This window comes from Giraffa tippelskirchi, chromosome 10, assembly GCF_054371585.1.
Source record: "Giraffa tippelskirchi isolate mGirTip1 chromosome 10, T2T-mGirTip1v1.2.pri, whole genome shotgun sequence".
NCBI classification, from domain to species: domain Eukaryota; kingdom Metazoa; phylum Chordata; class Mammalia; order Artiodactyla; family Giraffidae; genus Giraffa; species Giraffa tippelskirchi.
Window position 1 is genome coordinate 142,697,792 of NC_137284.1, and position 20,660 is coordinate 142,718,451.

General features: G+C 45.6%; 1 protein-coding gene across 1 annotated transcript in view; it reads right to left on the reverse strand.

Moving 5' to 3' along the window:
* LOC145523178 (solute carrier family 23 member 1-like) overlaps positions 1-20,660 on the reverse strand; it is a 78,806-nt gene that overhangs the window by 16,999 nt on the left and 41,147 nt on the right. Inside the window, exons 7-14 of the mRNA XM_081532977.1 lie at positions 17,322-17,503; positions 15,512-15,632; positions 13,973-14,129; positions 13,045-13,298; positions 5,395-5,559; positions 4,901-5,009; positions 3,632-3,727; positions 1,906-2,211 (exon numbers count right to left, since the gene is read on the reverse strand). Coding sequence (XP_081389103.1) covers positions 1,967-2,211; positions 3,632-3,727; positions 4,901-5,009; positions 5,395-5,559; positions 13,045-13,298; positions 13,973-14,129; positions 15,512-15,632; positions 17,322-17,503 — 1,329 coding nt within the window. The 3' untranslated portion in view covers positions 1,906-1,966. The remainder of the gene's footprint in view (positions 1-1,905; positions 2,212-3,631; positions 3,728-4,900; positions 5,010-5,394; positions 5,560-13,044; positions 13,299-13,972; positions 14,130-15,511; positions 15,633-17,321; positions 17,504-20,660) is intronic.

The window sequence follows — 20,660 nt, forward strand, 5'->3', positions numbered from 1 at the left end:
ATGCACCCAAGGACCAGGCCACGAGTCTTTCAAGAACAGGATGGCCAGGATCTGTCCCATGACACTGGGTACCTGCAGCACACCTGGTTCAGGGCATTGTTTTGATGGGTTCTAGAGAGCTCTGGTGCTCACCCCACATCCTGCAAGCTCTAAGAGCCCAGGAGCAGTGCTGACCTCAACCTTGTGCTCCAGGACACCAAGGCAGAATCACCTGTATCTGCTTCTTCTGACAATAAAGACTCCTGAATGGAGTCCACACCAGGTCCCACAGTGCTCGGAATGCTTTTTGGTGTGGCTGCTGGGCAGAGTGCATCGGTGCACCTGAGCCTGTGTACTGGGGGTGATGGTTATTATTACATGTCAGTTTGGCAAGGCCATGGTACCCAGGTACCTAGTCAAACATTTTTCTAGGTATTTCTATGAAGGTTTTGGGTTTTTTAAGAAGAGATTAACATTTAAATCAGCAGACTTTGAGTAAAGCAGATTATCCTCCATAGTGTGGATGGGCCTCATCGAATAAGTTGAAGGACCAAACAGACTGTGCTTGCAACCCCATGGCCCTGAATTCTTCAGGCCAGAATACTGGAGTGGGTAGCTTTTCCCTTGGATCTTCCCAACCCAGGGATTGAACCCAGGTCTCCCACATTGCAGGCAGATACTTTACCAACTGAGCTATCAAGGAAGCCCTAACCTCCCTCAGGAAGAGGGAATTCTTCCAGTGACTGCCTTCAGATTCCAGCTGCAACTCCTCCCAGCCTGATGGCCTGCCCTGCAGACTTCAGACTTGCCAGCCTCTACAATCACCTGAGCCCAATCCTGAAGTCAGTCTCTCCATCTGCCTTGCCCATGTGTGTGTGTGTGTACACATATATATGTGTGTGTGTGTGTATATATATATATATATGCCTCTCTGTAGACATGTATGTATATATGTATATATATATGCATGTACACACACACCCTATTGGCTCTGTTTCTCTAGAGAATCCTGACTAACCCATTGTGGATGCAGAGAGAACAGGTTCACCTTGGTTCTGTACAGTTTATAAATCATGACAACAGTGGCTCCACTCCACTGAAGGCCTTTCAAAGGCTTTGGCTGTTTCATGTCCCTGTGAGAACCTGAAGTGCAGGTTAAGTCTCAGGGTCCAAACCTGGTGCCGTCTGACTCCACACCCCCAGTGCTCACTGCCTTACCATACTATCCTGTGATGCACAATCGGACTCCAAGGACTAGCACTGGGGACATGCAGGGACTGTGGCTTTGCAGACCCTTCAGTGTTTACAGGGGCTTCCCAGGTGGCACCAGCGGTAAAGAACCTGCCTGCCAATGCAGGAGAGGTAAGAGAGGCGGGTTCCATCCCTGGGTTGCAAAGATCCCCTGAGGGAGGAAATGGCAACCCACTCCAATATTCTTGCCTGGAGAGTCCCATGGACAGAGGAGTCTGGTGGGCTACAGTCCATAGGGTGGCACAGAGTCAGACATGACTGAAGTGACTTAGCACAAGCACAGCATTTACAAATGGCAGGGGCCTGGAGGGGAGGGGCCTGATTGGGAGGAACCTGGATGGGAGGGGTCAGCAGGCCCCATACTTCTTTGCTGAGGAAAAGACATGTTACTGTCACCTTTCAGCTAAGAGCCCCATCTCTGTCCGCTGCCCCACCCAAAGCCTCTGCCTCCCAACGCATCAAAATACTGCCTAGAGGCTTTCTGTGTGGACACCGGGCTGCACTGGTTTACACTGGAGATGGGAGGGCTGGAGCAAGGTGTAAGGATGTAGCCTGAGGCCAGACCTCGCTGACTCACTGACGGGGTTACAGCACACTTGCCCTGTCCTTAATCTAACACTTATCTAACTCTGCCACCGAGTGTGGGGTGCAGAGGTGCTCAGGACGACAGGGTACCTCCCATAGGTGGGTGGGGAGATGAGCACAGTGGCTGGGGCACTGCGCAGAAGGAGCCTTCTCACATCCGGTTGTCTGCGATGCTCCTGGGCTGCTCTCCTGAGGAATCCCGGCAGCAGAGCGAGAGCCGGCTCACTCCCACCTCGCCTTTCCTGGGCCAGAAGGGGAGGTACTGGGCGCAGGAGGACAGGCAGAACCTGGTGCCGATCCCCCAGGGGAGGCCGTAGACCTCCAAGGCCTTCTTAGTCTCCTCAGACTCCTCCTGGACTTGATTCCATGCCAGGAGGCCTCTCTCCTCCAGACTTCCTAATAGGAGACAGCAAACGAGGTCAGGAGTGGGCCCCAAGGGAGCTGGGGGACCTGGGCAGGAGGAGCCTCTGGAGAGGCCAGTTCGCAATGCCCTGGTCCTGCCAGCAGCTCCTCCTTCTCCTCCTCCCAGCCCATCCCAAGAATCAGCTCAGCTCAACTCCACCCAACTCAATGGATGTGAGAGTTGGACCATAAAGAAGGCTTGAGCGCCAAAGAATTGATGCTTTTGAGCTATGGTGCTGGAGAAGACTCTTGAGAGTCCCTTGGACTGCAAGGAGATCAAACCAGTCAATCCTAAAGGAAATCAACCCTGAATATTCATTAGAAGGACTGATGCTGAAGCTGAAGCTCCAATACTTTGGCCACCTGCTGAGAAGAGCTGAGTCACTAGAAAAGACCCTGATGCTGGGAAAGATTGAGGGCAGGAGGAGAAAGGGATGGCAGAAGACAAGACGGTTGGATGGCATCACCGACTCGATGGACATGAGTTTGAGTAAGCTCCAGGAGATGGTGATAGACAGGGTAGCCTGGCGTGCTGCAGTCCATGGGGTCACAAAGAGTCAGACATGACTGAGTGACTAAACAACAACTCAGCTCATCACCAGGAGTTTTCTGAGCTCTAGGGTATGACCTTCTATGAACCACTGTTCTTTCCTCATCTTCCATGGTGGACCTTTCCATGTTTCAGTGTTTCTGGAATGCAGGTGTATTTTATATTTGGTGGAGAGAAGAAATGTGGAAAACAGAATATCATGAAGCGGGAGTTATTACAGAGGTCCTTTCAAGAAACTGTAGGAGGACCAAGAAGGGAGCACGGAAAGCCACCCATGAGGACAACTCTGCACCCTTCACCTGACACATCCCCAGCACTGATGGGTTCGGTGTGCTCATCACCACACTCGGTGCCCTGTATTGTAATGGTCTGTGGCTGTGTTTCCCTTTCCTACAAGCCTGTGAGGCTCCAGAAGGCAGGGCATGTCCTGCTGCTTTCTGTATGCTCAGTACAGAGCACCTGGAACACAGCACACCAGCTATGGCTTTTGTTGGAATATGAATATATACATGTGTTCTCTCCCTCCCCAACTAGACTGCAGGCTCTAAGAGAGCTGGGGCTGTGCCTTTTGCGCTTTGCTTCTGGTATATTTCCCACCTTAGGGTCCTTTTATGGGCTGAATTGTGCTAACCCTCCCACTCCCAAAATCATATGTTGAAGCCCTAACTCTCCTCCTCACATTCCTCAGAATGTGACTATATTTGTAGACAGGGACTTTAAATCACCCCACCCAGACCCTGGACCCGCTCAGGGTATGCTGTGGCCAGCCTCACATGGGAACTAGGGCTAGGGAAGCAATGTGGGTGGCCCTAATGTTGACCATCTACCCAAACTGCCAGCTTACAGGGCAAAGATGAGCCCTACCAGGGATGGTGTTGTCCAACAGAAATCCCAGAAATCCACCAACAAACATGTCCGTGGTCAGCAGCACCTGGATGACTTGGTCCAGCTGAAGAATCCCTAGAGTGGAGACAAAAGTGACAGGGATTAAAAAATGGGCAGAGGATCTTAACAGAGACCTTTCCAAAGAAGATGTCCAGATGACCAACGAGTACATGAAAGGTGTTCAACATCACTGATATCAGGGAAATGCAAATCAAAACCACAGTGAGATATTCATCTCACACCTGTGAGGATGGCTTTTACCAAAAAGAACTGAGAAGTGTTGGCAAGGATGTGGAAAAATAGAAGCCCTTATGCATCATTGATGGGACTGTAAATTAGTGCAGCCATATGGAAAACAGCATGGTCGTTCCTTAAAAAATTAAAAATAGAACTACCATATGACCCAGCAATTCCACTTCTGGGTATTTATTCAAAGAAAATGAAAACACCAACTCAAAAAGATACATGCGCAGCCACATTCACAGTAGCATTATTTACAACAGCCAAGATATGAAAACAACCTAAGTGTTCATCAGTGGATGAGCAACTAAAGAAAATGTAGTGTATATTTACAATGGATATTATCCAGCCATAAGAAAAGAATGAAATGTCGCTATTTGCACAACATGGATGGACCGTGAGGGCATTATGCTGTGAAATAAATTGGAGAGAGAAAAACAAATATGTATGATCTCACTTATTATATGTAGACTCTTAAAATAAAAACTCATAGGAAAATAGATCAGATTTGTGGTTACCCAAGGCAGGAAGTGGGAGGAGAAGGAGGTGCTGGAGGAGGGTGATCAAAAGGTACACACTTCCAGTTACGAGATAAGTAAGTATGAGGGGTGTAATGTACATGAAAACTATGGTTAATGCTGCTGTATGTTAACCATACAGCTGTTAACAGAATAAACCCTAAGAGTTCTCACTACAAGGAGAAATTTTTTTTCCTTTTTCCCCCACTTCTTTTTATTGTATCCATATGAGATGATGGGTGTTAACTAGACTTATTATGGTAATCATTTCACAATTCATATACATCAAAACTTTACGCTGTATACCTGGAACTCATACAGTGATGTATGCCAGTTATATCTCAACAAAACTGGAAATAAGTAATGGCGATGTAATGTACAACATGGTGACTATAATTAATTTAAAAGAAGTGACAGGAATTCCCACGGACCAAGGGCCCCCCCCGGCTCTGCCCCTGGAATGGTCACAGTCTAGAGGACAGAGAATCACCTGTGTGGAGCCTCTCTGGGTTCTTGTTCACCCAGTTGGGAATGGCAAGCCCACAGAAGATGGAGAAGCCGAAGACGAAGAGGTTTCTGGATGAGTTCAAGTCCACGTACTGCAGGAGAGAGGCCCAGAGCCATCAGCACCTATACTGAACATCAAGCACCCCTCCAAAGCCCCCCCCCCCATTCGCCCATCACTGGAGGTTAGAGGGGAAAGCTGGATTCAGAGGGCACAGGCTCTCAGTCAAGTCCCAACTCCCCCTTGACCCTGGGAGCTGAGTGGTTTGGATATTACAATCCAAACAGATGCAATTTTGTTTTTCAAAAGTTTGGATGTTTCTAGTTACTTCTTCCTTCCATTTGGGGCCAATGCATTTGCTGGGACTGGAGGATTCCCTTCTCCTCTCTTGTCCCCGCCCTGTTCCATTCATCTCCATCCCCATGTGCTCCTCTCAGGAGATGCAATGCTGCTGCTTTTCTAAGGGTGCCTCGCCTCACCTGGAGATTGGAAATCCCCACAGCAGTGATGACCCCGAACATCACCAGGAACATGCCTCCAATCACGGGCGTCGGGATGGTGGCAAATGCAGCCCCGATCTTCCCAAATATGCCCATCAGGAGCAGCACGCAGCCCGCGACGACAATCACTATCCTGCTTCCTACCTGTAGTACTCAGGGAGAAGGGGTACAGAGGGTGGCTGAACTCCAGCCAGGCCACATGCCCTGGAGATGTCTGCCCTCTTCCTGGGGAATCACAAACAAAGCTCCAGGGGACCCGCAGGAGGACCCCCCTCTACTCGCACATGGGGCTAGGGAAAAGATGAGGGTGTGACCTGGGGTCCCGGCCTCGGTCCTCACCTCTCCTTTCTGCTGCTCTCATACCTATCCTCACGTCCTGACTCCAGTGCTCCTTCTCTGGGCAGCTTTTTGTGAAGAAGTGGCTAGAAGTCTCTTTTGGGAAGGAGTAGCCCAATGCTTAAGAATGGGGTTTGAGAGCCAGTTCCAACTCTGCCTCTAGCTAGCTGTGTGGCTTTACGCATGTTATCTAACCTCTCCAAATATCAGCCTCCAAATTTATCAGGTGGAATTAATAATACTTACTTCACAAGCTCATTTTATGAATCCACCATTACCCTGGCATTACCAAAGCCAGATAAGGACACTACAAGCAAAGAAAGTACAGGTGACCATTGAACAATGATTTTGAACTGTGTGGGTTCCTTTACATGCAGATATTTTTCAACAGTAAACACTGCAGTACTAAACAATCCATGGTAGGTTGACTCTATGAATGTGGAACAACAGATATGATAGAACCATGGATATGGAGGGACCAAATGTACAAAGATCCAGCTATAAGTTATACAAGGATTTTCAACTGCAAGGAGGGTTGGTGCACCTAATCCCACCCCATTTCCCATATTGTTCAAGGGTCAGCTGTACAGACCAATATCCCTGATGAATATAGATGCAAAAACTATCAACAAAATATTAGCAAACAAAATTTAACAGGATCATACACCATGATCATACACCATGATCAAGTGGGACTTATCTCTGGGATGCAAGGATGTCTTGACATATGCAAATCAATAAATGTGATACACCACATTAATAGAATGAAAGATAAAAACATATGATCATCTCAATAGGTGCAGAAAAAGCACTGGACAAAATTGAACATCCTTTCTTGATTAAAAAAAAACTTTCAACAAATCAAATATAGAAAGAATGTACCTAAAGGCATGTATAAAAAGCCCACACCTAACATCATACTCAATGCTGAAAGATGGGAAACTTTTCTTCTAAAAGCAGATCAGAAACAAGACTAAGATGACAACTCTTACCACTCCTATTCAACATATTACTGGAAGTCCACAGCCATAGGAACCAGGTAATATAAAGAAATAAAAGGCATCCAAATCAAAAAGGTAGAAGTAAAATTATCTCTACTTGCAGATGATATGATCTCATATGTAGAAAATCCTAAAGACTTCACTAAGAAATTGTTAGAACTCATCAGTGAATTCAGTAAAGTTATAGGATAGAAAATCAACATACAGAAATGTCACATTTTTCTACATTAATAATAAAACATCTGAAAAAGAAATAAAACATATCCATTCATAATAGCATCAAAAACAATAAAATATTTAAGAATGAATTTAAACAAGGAGGTGAAAACTATAAGACTTTGATGAAAGAAATTGAAGAAGACACAAATAAATGCAAAGGTATATTATGTCATGACTTGAAGAATTAGTATTGCTAAATGTCCATACTACTGAAGCTATCTACAAATTCAATGCAATCCCTATCAAATTTCCAAGAGCATTTTCACAGGAATAGAAAAAAAAATCCTAAATGCTTACATATACTAGTATAGTGTCAGTTGTTCAACTGTGTCCAACTCGGCAACCCCATGGACTATAGGCCACCAGGATCCTCTGTGCATGGAATTCTCCAGGCAAGACTACTGGAGTGAGTAGCCATTCCCTTCTCCAGGTGATCTTCCCAACCCAGGGATCAAACCCAGACCTCCTGCATTGCAGGGGGATTCTTTACCATCTCAGCCAGCAAGGAAGCCCCCTAAAATGCTTATGTAAGCACAAAAGATGCCAAATAGCCAAAGCAATCCTGAAAAAGAAAAATAAAGCTGGAGGCATCTCAATTCCTGATTTCAAACCATACTACAAAACTAGAGTAATCAAAACAGTATGCTTCTAGCATAAAAATAGACACATACACCAAGGGAACAGAATTGAGAGCCCAAAATAAGTCCATTCATATATGGGCAGTGTTTGACAGGAATTTCCAGGGTGCAAATTTCCTCACTCATGCTGGAACGAAGATCCCACACGCCATGTGGCCCAGCAAAAATGTAAAAAACCAAAGAAACAAACAAAAACATTAAAAAGATACTCCAGGATAGTTTGTTTTGTAGGAATAAAAAGCTCTGGAGATTTGTTGCACAGCATTGTGGATACACTTAATAGTACTGAACTGTACACTCCAAAAATATTAAGATGGTAGATTTTATGTTATGTGTCTTTTACCACAATTTTTAAAAATTTTAAGATACTCCAGTGTCAACAACTTGAAGTCCATCAGTGCAGTGATAAAGTAGTAGATTCTACCTTTGTTTATTTTTCTTCCCAGCTTAAGAGCACATTGACCACTGACTGACACCTGGTGGCTGGTAAAGGTTTACACGCTCAGCAAGGACCAGCAGTGAGACAACCAGGCCACCAGGCACGTCCTCTGGCTACATGGAGTGGCTGAAGGGCATGCCCCTGCTATATAGGGCCTAACAAAACATGGTCCACTAGAGAAGGGAATGGCAAACCACTTCAGTATTCTTGCCTTGAGAACCCCACGAGCACAATTTACTTAACTGACTTCATAAGAAAACATGTGATAAGAATTTACCACATCAGCAGACCTCCCTCCCCTGCCTGCTGCATCTCTTAAAATTATCCTATATTAATAAATCTACTTCTTACCTATCAAAAAAAGAAGAATTTACCACATCAAAGGAAACTTTTTTGTTTGTTTGTTTACAACCCTAACAATGAACTGTGGGAACTAAGCATGAATCTAAGCACAATAAATCAACTTGTCAGGTTCAACCAATGCCCTTTGGATATACTGATGATCTCATAAATGGCAGGTCATCCCAAATCCTACCACCACAGAATTTACCATGCAGCCCTGGGCCTCTTTTCATCTCAGGATTGACATTTGGGCTGGAAGCTACAACACCCTAGAGAAGTGATGGGAGGTCTCTGACTTAATTCCTGCCCCCACGCCACCTGTCCTCCATTTCTCACCCCACTAACTAGGAGATAACCAAGAACTAGTGAAAGGCAAAGGAGAAAAGGGAAGATATAACAATCTGAATGCAGAGTTCCAAAGAATAGCAAGGAGAGATAAGAAAGCCTTCCTAAGTGAACAATGCAAACAAATACAGGAAAACAAAAGAATGGGAAAGACTAGAGATCTCTTTACGAAAATGAGAGATATCAAGGGAAAATGTCATGCAAAGTAGGGTTCAATAAAGGACAGTATGGACCTAATAGACACAGAAGATATTAAGAAGAGGTGGCGAGAATACACAGATCTATACAAAAAAGAACTTAATGGCCCAGATAACCACGATGCTGTGATCACTCATCTAAAGCCAGACATCTTGGAGTGTCAAGTCAAGTGGACCTTAGGAAGCATCACCACGAACAAAGCTAGTGGAGGTGAAGGAATTCCAGCTGAGCTATTTCAAATCCTAAAAGATGATGCTGTTAAGGTGCTGCACTCAATATGCCAATATTTGGAAAACTCAGCAGTGACCAAAGGACTGGAAAAGGTCAGTTTTCATTCCAATCCCAAAGAAGTGCAATGCCAAAGAATGTTCAAACTACTGCACAGTTGCACTCATTTCACATGCTAGCAAAGTAATGCTCAAAATTCTCCAAGCCAGGCTTCAACACTACGTGAACCGTGGACTTCCAGATGTTCAAGCTGGATTTAGGAAAGGCAGAGGAACAAGAGATCAAATTGCCAACATCCGTTGGATCATTGAAAAAGCAAGAGAGTTCCAGAAAAACATCTCCTTCTGCTTCACTGACTATGCTAAAGCCTTTGACTGTGTGGATCACAACAAACTGTGAAAAATTCTTAGAGACAGAAATACCAGACCACCTTACCTGCCTTCTGATAAACCTGTATGTAGGTCAAGAAGCAGCAGTTAGAACCAGACATTGAAGAATGGACTGGTTCCAAATCAGGAAAGGAGTAGGTCAAGGCTGTATATTGTTACTTTGCTTATTTAACTTATATGCAGAGTACATGATGCGAAATTCCAGGCTGGATGAAGCAAAAGCTGGAATCAAGATTGCCAGGAGAAATATCAGTAACCTCATTTATGCAGATAACAACACCTTATTGCAGAAAGCAAAGAGGAACTAAAGAGCCTCTTGATGAAAGTGAAAGGGGAGAGTGAAAAAGCTGGCTTAAAACTTAACATTCAAAAAACGAAGATCATGGCATCCGGTCCCATCACTTCATGGCAAATAGATGGGGAAACTATGGAAACAGTGAGAGACTTTATTCTCTTGGGCTCCAAAATCACTGCAGATGGTTGACTGCAGCCATGAAATTAAAAGATGCTTGCACCTTGGAAGAAAAGCTATGAGCAACCTAGACAGCATACTAAAAAGCAGAGACATTTTTTGCCCACAAAGGTTTGTATAGTCAAAACTATGGTTTTTCCAGTAGTCATGTATGGGTGTGAGAGTTGTACTATAAAGAAAGCTAAGCACCAAAGAATTGATGGTTTTGAACTGTGGTGTTGGAGAAGACTCTTGAGAATCCCTTGGGCTGCAAGGAAATCAACACTGAATATTCATTAGAACGGCAGATGCTGAAGCTGAAGCTCCCATACTTTGGCCACCTGATGCAAAGAGCGGACTCATTGGAAAAGACCTTGATGATGGGAAAGATTGAAGGCAGGAGGAGAAGGTGACTACAGAGGATGAGATGGTTGGATGGCATCATTGACTCAATGGACACGAGTTTGAGCAAGTTCTGGGAGATGGTGAAGGACAGGGAAACCTGGCGTGCTGCAGTCTTGGGGTCACAAAGAGACACAACTGAGTGACTGTCACCCTGCTTATTTAACTTATATGCAGAGTATATCATGCGAAATGCTGGGCTGGATGAAGCAAAAGCTGGAATCAAGATTTCCGGGAGAAATATCAATAACCTCAGATATGCAGATGACACCACTGTTATGGCAGAAAGGGAATAACTAAAAAGCCTCTTGATGAAAGTGAAAGATGAGAGTGAAAAAGTTGGCTTAAAACTCAACATTCAGATCATGGCATCTGGTCCCATCACTTTATGGAGAATAGATGGGGAATCAATGAAAACAGTGAAAGACTTTATTTTCTTGGCCTCCAAAATCACTGCAGATGATAACTGCAGTCATGAAATTAAAAGATGCTTGTTCCTTGGAAGAAAAGCTATGACCAACCTAGACAGGATATTAAAAAGCAGAGACATTATTTTTCCCACAAGTCTGTATAATTAAAGCTATGGTTCTTCCCATAGTCACGTATGGATGTGAGAGTTGGATCATAAAGAAGGCTGAATGCCAAAGAATTGATGCTTTTGAACTGTGGTGTTGGATAAGGCTCTTGAGAGTCCCTTGGGCTGCAAGGAGATCCAACCAGTCAATCTTAAAGGAAATCAGTCCTGAATCTTCATTGGAAGGACTGATGCTGAAGCTGAAACTCCAATACTTTGGCCATCTGATGTGAAGAACCGACTCACTGGAAAAGACCCCAATGCTGGGAAAGATTGAAGGCAGGAGGAGAAGGGGACGACAGAGGATGAGGATGAGATGGTTGAATGGCATCACCAGCATGATGGACTTGAGTTTGAGTAGGCTATGGGAGTTGGTGATGGACGCGAAGCCTGTTGTGCTGTAGTCCATGGGGTCACAAAGGTTCGGACACAACTGAGCGACTGAACTGAACTGAACTGTAGTCCATGGGGTCGCAAAGGGTAGGATATGACTGAGCAACTGAACAACAACTGGATTTGTAGCCTGCTCACGTACCCTCCTTCCCTGCTCCTTCCCTCTACTCTAAACAGCCTTAGTTTAGAAATGATACATCAAAAAAATTTGTTCTGTTTATTGAGTATAATTTTCTTTTCTGAGTGATATTTGCTTCCTTTAGCAGGAAAAATGGTTGCTGCTTTATACTCATGTAGCCTATTCCTGTTATATTTCTGTGTGGGTCAGTGGTCCTCACATAGAAAAACATTCCTTTCACTGGCACTAAAGGTTTGGAAACTTTGGGAAAATATCCAAGAGTCCATGGTGTCAATGCACACGGTACTCGCTCCAGGGGTGGGTGCTGGCTCTGCTGTTGCCCACACGTTTTAGCTCCCACTGTGGGCCCGAGGTCATGCACGTACAGAGGTGGATCGGTCTGAGGAGCGATCAGAAAATGCAAGGAGGGGAAGTGGGTATCGGGCACTGTATTCTTCAAAGCTCACTTCACTTGTTCTGGGTAACAGCACACCTCTGCACTGAAGCAGACAGGAAAGCAACTTCATAATACTATTCTTTTCTAAGCCTTCTTAGAAAGCACCATCTTGAAGAATTTGGGCTGAACTTACGGGGCTTTCCTGTGGAAAACAGGAGCCCAGAAGAGATTTTAAGTAGGGGCTAATTTAATTGGATTCTAGAAAGATCCTTGGGCAGCCACATGGCAGCTAGATGAGAGATGGGCAAGATCCTGCCAAGAGACAGTTAGGGATGCTGCCATGTTCAGGTGAGAGATGATCAATCAAGCTGTGGTCCTGCTTGGAGAAAAGAGGATAGGAGGGCCACAGGCACACTGAGAAAACAGAAGCTACTGTGACGGGTGCAGGACAGAGACGATAAAGATTCACTAGGACAAGGTTTACAAGGAGGAGAAGTAAGAATGGGGCATGGACTGAACATCACAGAGGCCATGCTGAGTGAGAGGTACCCTTGGGACATGCAGGTACAGGTGACCACAACCTAGAAGGTCAAGAACAGTAAGCAGAATAATGGCTCCTCAAAGATGTCCATGCCCTGGTCCCAAAACTCACATGGCAAAGGGGACTTAAGTTTTTGAGATGGAGAGAGTATCCTGAATTACCCAGGTGGGCCCAATCTAATTACACATACCCACATAAGCAGCTAATCTTTCCCAGGTGTAGTCAAAGGAGAAGTGACAAAGGAAGAAAGGTCAGAGAGATGCAATGTTGCTAGCTTTAAAGATGGGGGAAGGGGGCCATGACCAAGGATGTGGGGAGCCTCCAGATGGTGGAAAAAGCAAGGCAATGGATTCTCCCCTGGAGCCTCCAGGCAGGAACATAGCCCTGCTAATACCTTTACTGTAGTCCTGTGAGACCTGTGTTGGAGTTCTGACCTCCAGATTGGTAAGATAATAAATTTGGGTTGTTGGAAGCCATTAAGTTTGTGGTAATTTGTTGCAGCAACAATAAGAGACTAAGACATGGATGACAGGTCCAGGTACTTAGCCTGCACACCCCCCACCTCCACCACCCCCGCCCCGCCCCCACACACCCATGGACCACTGTCTGCAGCCTTACCCTGGTGATGCCCAGTGCGCCCACATTCTCGCTGTAGGAGGTGGTGCCGTTCCCTGTCCCCCAGGCCCCTGCCAGTAGGCAGCCCAGGCCCTCGATGCCGATGCCTCGGTTGATGGCGTGCTTCGGAGGGGGTGGCGCCCCCACCAGACGGGCACAGGCATAATAATCGCCTATTGACTCCACCATTGAGGAGATTACCCCTGCGATGATCCCAAAGACCCCAGCTAGGCTGACGGTGGGAAGGCCCCACTGTCCTGAAAATGCAATGCAGAGGGAATATTAACCCAGAAGACAACAGGTTTCTGGACCCCAAATAATTTCTTTCCTAGAGGGTTCTCCAGAAGGCTTTGAAAACCGGGCAACACGTCTTCCAACCCAACAACTGTCCTGAGACTTTGTCTTGAACCCCTTCCTTACCGTGCCTCCATGAGGATAGGGCAGATGCCCTGACCTTGAGGTCACAGTGCACACAAAGAACCAGCAACCCAGCCTTTTCCCAGGAAGGCCCTGAAGCATTTTGAAGTGAAGATACTTACTCAGGGAGGCCCTAGCTCCCTAGTCCACGAGGCCACCCCTGCCTATCACCACTGAAATATGCTTATTCATACAACCTGAGCCAAGAACTGCAGGGAAATGAGACCAAAAGAGGCCTAAGGGATGGCCTTGACCTCCAACCCAGAAATGTTCTCATTTAGTCCCAAGCCTCCCTTGTGTAGGACCCACCAAGTCCAGGAGAAGACCCAGATGCTAGCTAGAGGTCGGGTTCCTCTGTGCTTTTCCCCACCCACAGGCTGTTGTCAGATCCCTCGGAGAAGATTCTCTACCCTATTCTCCAGCTCTATTCACCACCCGCTCTGGTGCCCTGAGCTCCATGGACAGATGTAGGAAGCATGTGTCCCAGGCAATAAGGGCCCACTCTTCTCATTACCTGGATAAGGGAAGCGAAACCACGGAGCCTGGCTCAGGACGTTGCCTTTGGTGTCAGTACGGGCCAGGTACCCGTAGGCTGTGGGTGCTGAAGGGAGGGCATCGGTGATTGTGAGCACGAAGCAGAGCAGCCACGAGATGCAGAGCCCCAGCAGTACCTGTGGGAGGGAGGTGCCCTTCACACCTGGTCCCACTCCCTGCCCCTGTCCACACCTCCCAGCAGGGTTGGGCAAAGGAGAGAATTCAGGAAAGCTCTTCAAAATGAGGAAGTGTTGGATTAGGAACCATTCCAGTGACAACAGAAATCTGCCGTGTCAGTGGATAAGTAACACAGTAAAGGAACACAGACAATAAACCATAGGGAGACCTTATGCCAGGTAGAGGCAGAAATGTCTAGGAAAGTAGAAAAGGCCTGGGTCAGAAGGACTGCAAGCTGACTCTCTTTCTACTGTTTGCTGGTCACATGACTTGCTTCAAACTCCCTGAGCCTCAGTTTGCTCATCTGTACAATAGAATTTCAGCCATTGCTCTGCAGAGCCTGAAGCAGGATTTCTTAAAGTGGGGTCCTCAGATGTATTGATTTTTAATCTCTGGTGGTAGAACCCAAGACATCTGTATTTTTAGCAATGCTCCCAAGTGAATCTTATGCACAATGAACTTTTGAACCACTGGCCTACAGGGTTGTGGAAGGATCAATGAGATCATTATATGGAAGTATCTTTTTTATAATGCATAATGTAGTTCATAGGTGAATTAAACCTGAAAACACCTTTATGGGGTTGGTAACTGTGCCTGCTTGACAGAATGGAACAAATTCAACAGAGAAGGCTCTGAAAAAGGAGGCACCATCTGAATCATCCAGGAACCAATGAGAAAGAACCTGATCTAAGCATCTTGGCCCTTCATTTTGCCCCCATAGTGGTAATTCTGGCTTTCGCCCCCAGGGCCATGCTCTGAGGACATCCCAGGAAACATGAGGAAGCTGTCCCACACTGGCTACCACTATAGCAACATGGGGCAAGCTCTCTGCTCCTGCGGGAGAGAAGCATTGAGGGAGGAGCTGTTGGGCATTAAGCCAATGCTCCCACCACCCATTAGAGAAGGCAATGGCAACCCCCTCCAGTACTCTTGCCTGGAAAATCCCATGGACAGAGGAGCCTGGTAGGTTGCAGTTCATGGGGTCACTAAGAGACAGACACAACTGAGCGGCTTCACTTTCACTTTTCACTTTCATGCATTGGAGAAGGAAATGGCAACCCACTCCAGTGTTCTTGTCTGGAGAATCCCAGGGATGGGGGAGCCTGGTGGGCTGCCGTCTCTGGCGTTGCACAGAGTTGGACACAACTGAAGCGACTTAGCAGCAGCAGCAGCCCACCACCCATGGGCGGGATGGGGAGGAGCAGTTAGGGGAGGCTGAGGAGGAGAGGCCACTGCAGGTGGAGAGCATTTAACTTGAGACCCATCTGGGTGAGCAAGAGGCTGCCCCTCACTCTCCAGGTGAGTCAGCTAAGAATGGTGGTGGGTGGGGAGTGCTTCTTACAGGGAAGACCTGAAACAGGTAGAACTTAGAGATGTGGCACTTCTTCTCTCGTCCATAAACGGGCACGGGCACTGCGATGTTTTTCAGGTACTGAGAAAACAGCACGATGAGGAAGATGGTCCTGAAACAGAAACAAACCACACCCAACCTGGCGAGCTGGGGCTCATCCAAAGCAAGGATCCAGGAAGCTGGGCCACCGTGTGCCTCTGGGTCTGGGGAGCAGGGGGTGTGCTAGGAGGGTTCTCATCTAGGTCCTGCTCTGCATCCTGCCAGCTGGGAACAGATGGGCGGGCCCCTTTCAGAGGCTGCCGGTGGCTGAAGAGGAAGAGTGGGCAGAGGACTACTATTCCTTGGGACCTGAGAAATGAGCATGACAGCTGCATAGATCCAGACTGGAGCCCATGAGGCCAGGGTCAAATACCATCTTCTCTCCCAGGTGGTCCTGTAGGCCCTTGTGGTCAGAGTGAATGAACACGTCCATCTGTCATTGCCAAATTCCTTCAAAGCTCTGTTTAATTATTGAGGCCTCTTCCCCACCCCACTCCTAAGCCTTCCTGACACTCTTTCCCACCCTCTCCATCCCCCACAAGCTGGCTGTCACCTCCCCATCCCTTGAACAAGCTTGACACTCTGGGACCCTCATCACTGTCTCCTGGTGTCACAGGTACCTGGACTCAAGTCTTAACCCTCTGCTAAACTACCAAATGCTTGAGAACTGGGCCATGTCTCTGTACCCTTCCCAGGAGCTGGAGGTGTACAAATATTTGCTCAGTGAAAACCTAGGAGGCAAGGGACTGGTAGCATCAGCCATCTGTGAACCCTGCACTAAGTATGTTTATACACCTCCTGTGATGAACTCATTGTCTGTGAGGACTAATAACAAATAAATAGTAATAATACATTCTAAATAGCCATGTCACTGCTTTTTAAGGTATTATAATGTACATGAACTAGAAAGCCTCTTGATGAGGGTGAAAGAGGAGAGTGAAAAAGTCAGCTTAAAACTCAATATTAAAAAAATTAAGATCATGGCATCTAGTCCCGTCACTTCATGGCAAATAGAAGGGGGAAATGTGAAAGCAGTGACAGATTTCCTCTTCTTGGGCTCTAAAATCACTTCAGATGGTGACTGCAGCCATGAAATTAGAAGACAATTGCTTCTTGGCAGGAGAGCTAAGACAAAACTAGACAGTGTGTTAAAAAGCAAAGACATCATTTTGCTGACAAAGGTCCATCTAGTCAAAGCTATGGTCTTTCCAGTAGTCATGTATGGGTGTGAGAGCTGGACAATAAAGAAGGCAGAGTGCTGAAGAATTGATGCTTTCGAACTGTGGTGCTGGAGAAGACTCTTGAGAGTCCCTTGGAAAACAAGAAGATCAAACCAGTCAATCTTAAAGGAAATCAACCCTGAATACTCTTTGGAAGGACTGATGCTGAAGATGAAGTTTCAATACTTTGGCCACCTGATGCAAACAGCTGACTCATTGGAAAAGACCCTGATGCTGGGAAAGATTGAAGGCAGAAGGAGAATAGGGTAACAGAGGATGAGATGGTTGGATGGCATCATCTATTCAATGGACATGCCCTTGGGCAAACTCCAGGAGATGGTGAGGGACAGGGAAGCCTGGCATGCTGCAGTCCACGGGGTCACAAAGAGTCGGACATGACTTGGCCACTGAACAACAACAAATGTTCATGAAAGTACTTGTAAACCACCTGAGCTTGGCAATAGCCAGGACTCACTCTTTTTACTGGGTAACCTTACTCTAGAGGGAACTCAAATGGCCCTCCCACCCTGGAGGATACTTACGTGGCAGCAATTCCCCAGTGGATCCCGGCGTCATCGCCCGCGGAATCGAAGAGAGGCAGGGCCACCAGGGAGATGGTAGGAGCAATGGTCAAGGGGCCGATGAAGCGCAGGAGGAAGCCAATGAGGCCTGAGAAGCCCACCAGCATCTGGACACAGGAGGCAACCATGATGGCTCCCTGCAGCTGAAGAGGAAGAGTGGGGCTCATCAACTGAGAGCCAGCGGCGGGGCGGGGCCTGCGGTGGGGCGGGGCCTCAGCCCAGCCCAGGCCGCCTGGATCGGTGGTACCTTCAGAGGCAGGGCAGGGGGCAAAGCTGGACCCCAAAGGAACCAACGGAAGGCGAGCTCTGACCTTACTCCTCTCTCCAGTCCTCTATTTCCAACTGTCTGTTGGACATTTTCACCTTATGTGAAGTTTTTCAGAAAGTAGACTTCAAGATTATCTATTGATCATGGTGATAATGCTGATGACTTGTAATACTGGTGTTACCCAGTAGTGTATTGACCGTCTTGCTGTTTTACTTTTCTCTGTTTTCCTACTTTCTGTCACAGAGGCTGGCAAAGGGGACAGAAAGTGGATTGTTGAGGTTGTGTGGGCTATCCAGGATCAGTCGAAACTTTTCCAGACAAGATGGGAACAAATGAGCTTGTCCATGTTCTAATAAAACTCCACGGACAGGCCCTCAAATTTGTATTTTGTACAATTTGGACTTGTCATAAAATATTATTCTTCTTTTGATTTTTTTTCAAGCATTTAAAATATAAAACCATTTTTAGCTTGTGGGCCATTCAAAAAACAAACAGAAGACAGGCAACCGGCCAGATTTGGCTCATAGGCTGTAGTTTGCCAACCCCTGAGCTATGGGACTCATTGAGTTTATTTCTCTTTTTTTACTTTACTTATCTGGGTGTTATACATTCTTTTTTATCCTTTGCTTTGAAGTCTTATTTCCCAGAAAAGAAAGAAGTCTGATTCCTGCTTTCTTTTGATTAGTGTTAATATAGTATATTCCTCTCCATCTATTCACTTTTAATCTACATGTATCTCTATATTTAAAGCAGGTTTCCAGAGAAAGACAAATATAATATGATGTCACTTATATGTAGATCTTTTTAAAAAGGGTACAGATGAACTTACTTACAAAACAGAAATAGAGTCACAGATGTAGCAGACAAACTTATGGTTATCAGGGGATAAGAGAGGAGGGGTAAATTAGAAGACTGAGGATGACATATACACACTGCTATATATAAAACAGATAACTAATAAAGACCTGCTGTATAGCATGGGAAACACGACTCAGTAATGGTCTATACCTATGAGAAAAGAATCTAAAAAGAGTGGATATATGTATATGTATAACTGATCCACTTTGCTTTACATCTGAAACTAACACAACATTGTAAATCAACTCTGCTCCAATAAAATTTTTTAAAAATCAAAGTAGGTTTCATCTGGACAACATATGGTGGGGTCTTATTTTTTGATCCACTCTGACAATCTCTGGTCTTTTAATCAGTGTCGTTAGAGCAATGATGTTCAAAGTAATTATTGATCTATTTGGATTCATATCCACCATATCCATTACTATTTTCTATTTGTTGCCCTTGTTCTTCGTTTCTTTTTTTGTCTTCTACTCTTTGTTTTTGTCTTCTACTCTTTTTCTGCCTTTGGTGGTTTTAACTGATATTTTTATATGACTCCATTTTCTCTCCTTTCTTAGCATAACTATTATCCATTGTTTTCCCTCTAGTGCTTGCCCTAGAGTTTGCAATAAACATTTACAGTGAACTCAAGTCAACTTTCAAATAACACTATACCACTTCCTGAATGCATTAATAACTTATAGTAACAAAACAATCCTAATTTCTCCCACCTAGCCATTTTATCATTGCTGTCATTCACTTCACTTATAAATAAGCATACACAAGTACATAAAATTTTTTAAACTACCATAATACCAGAAGGTGAAGTTTAAGTTGGTCTAATGTGTTGAAACCTGAGCTCGCCATCTCTTCCCTACCACCATTTTCTTCCACCATAAAGACTATTTACCTGTCCTCTCTATTACTTCTTATCTCCCAGAAAGTAATGACATGACTATTGGTCCTGTATTTGCCTCATTTTCATTTGTGGCTACTATTGTGATGCAGAGTTGGACTGCTAACCATTGGTGGTCTCAAGACTTGAGATGTGTGTAAACAAATATAACCCAGTGAAACATGGAAAAATCTACCTTGAATTCCAATAGGCTAGCTCAGTGAATTAAACCAATCCATTGATCAGTGAAAGGAAGCTGAAACTTGCAAAAACTTTCCCCTGTTTACAGCACTGGTGAAAAACCCTGGACCAGCAGATGGAGCTAAAATACCACAGCTAAGACTCTGGGTTTGTGTTCACTCTCAGACACTTGGAAGTGATGTGGGAAAGAAATAGCGGAGGCTACCATTCTGGATCTGGGCAAGAGGAACTCCTACCCTGGGCCCTGTGCTTTAGAGCAGGGGTTGGCAAACTTTTTCTGTAACTGGTCAGATAGTAAACATTTCAGGTTTTGTGGGCCACGTGTAGTTTCTGTCACATATTCTTTTTTTTATTTTAAACAACTTAAAAATGTAAAAACCAGGACTTCCCTGGCGGTCCAGTGGTTACAACTCCACCCTTCCATGTTAGGGGGCGAAGGTTCAATCCCACACACCCCACAGCATGGTGTGGCCAATAATAAATAAATAAATAAAATGTAAAAACTATTCTTAATTGGTAAGGAGTAAAAAACAGATTGGGTTTCCCTGGTAACTCAGCTGGTAAAGAAACCACTTGCAATGCAGGAGACTCCAGTTTGATTCCTGGGTCAGGAAGAGCCCCTGGACAAGGGATAGGCTACCCACTCCAGTATTCTTGGGCTTCCCTGGTGGGTCAGACAGTAAAGAATCCACCTGCAATGTAGGAGAACTGGGTTCAATCCCTGGGTTGGGAAGAGCCCTGAGAGGAGGGCATAGCAACCCACTCCAGTATTCTCGCCGGGAGAATCCTCATGGACAGAGGAGCCTGGTGGGCTACAGTCCATGGGGTCCCAGAGGTTCATACACGACTGAGCACAGCACAGCAAAATACAGATTATAGGCTAGATTTGGTCCAAGAGCCATAGTTTGCTGACTCCTGCTTTAGAGGACTCAGAAACACAAGAATAGTGAATGTACTAAAGAAAAAACACAGTTGTGTCTGTCACTTGGGATCCTGTGCTCGGTGCAGGCTCAGCATAACCCACATTGTTAAACATCCTCTCACTACTAATACTGTGTCCTCAAAACACAAGATAACAGTTTCTAACTGCTGCTGACTA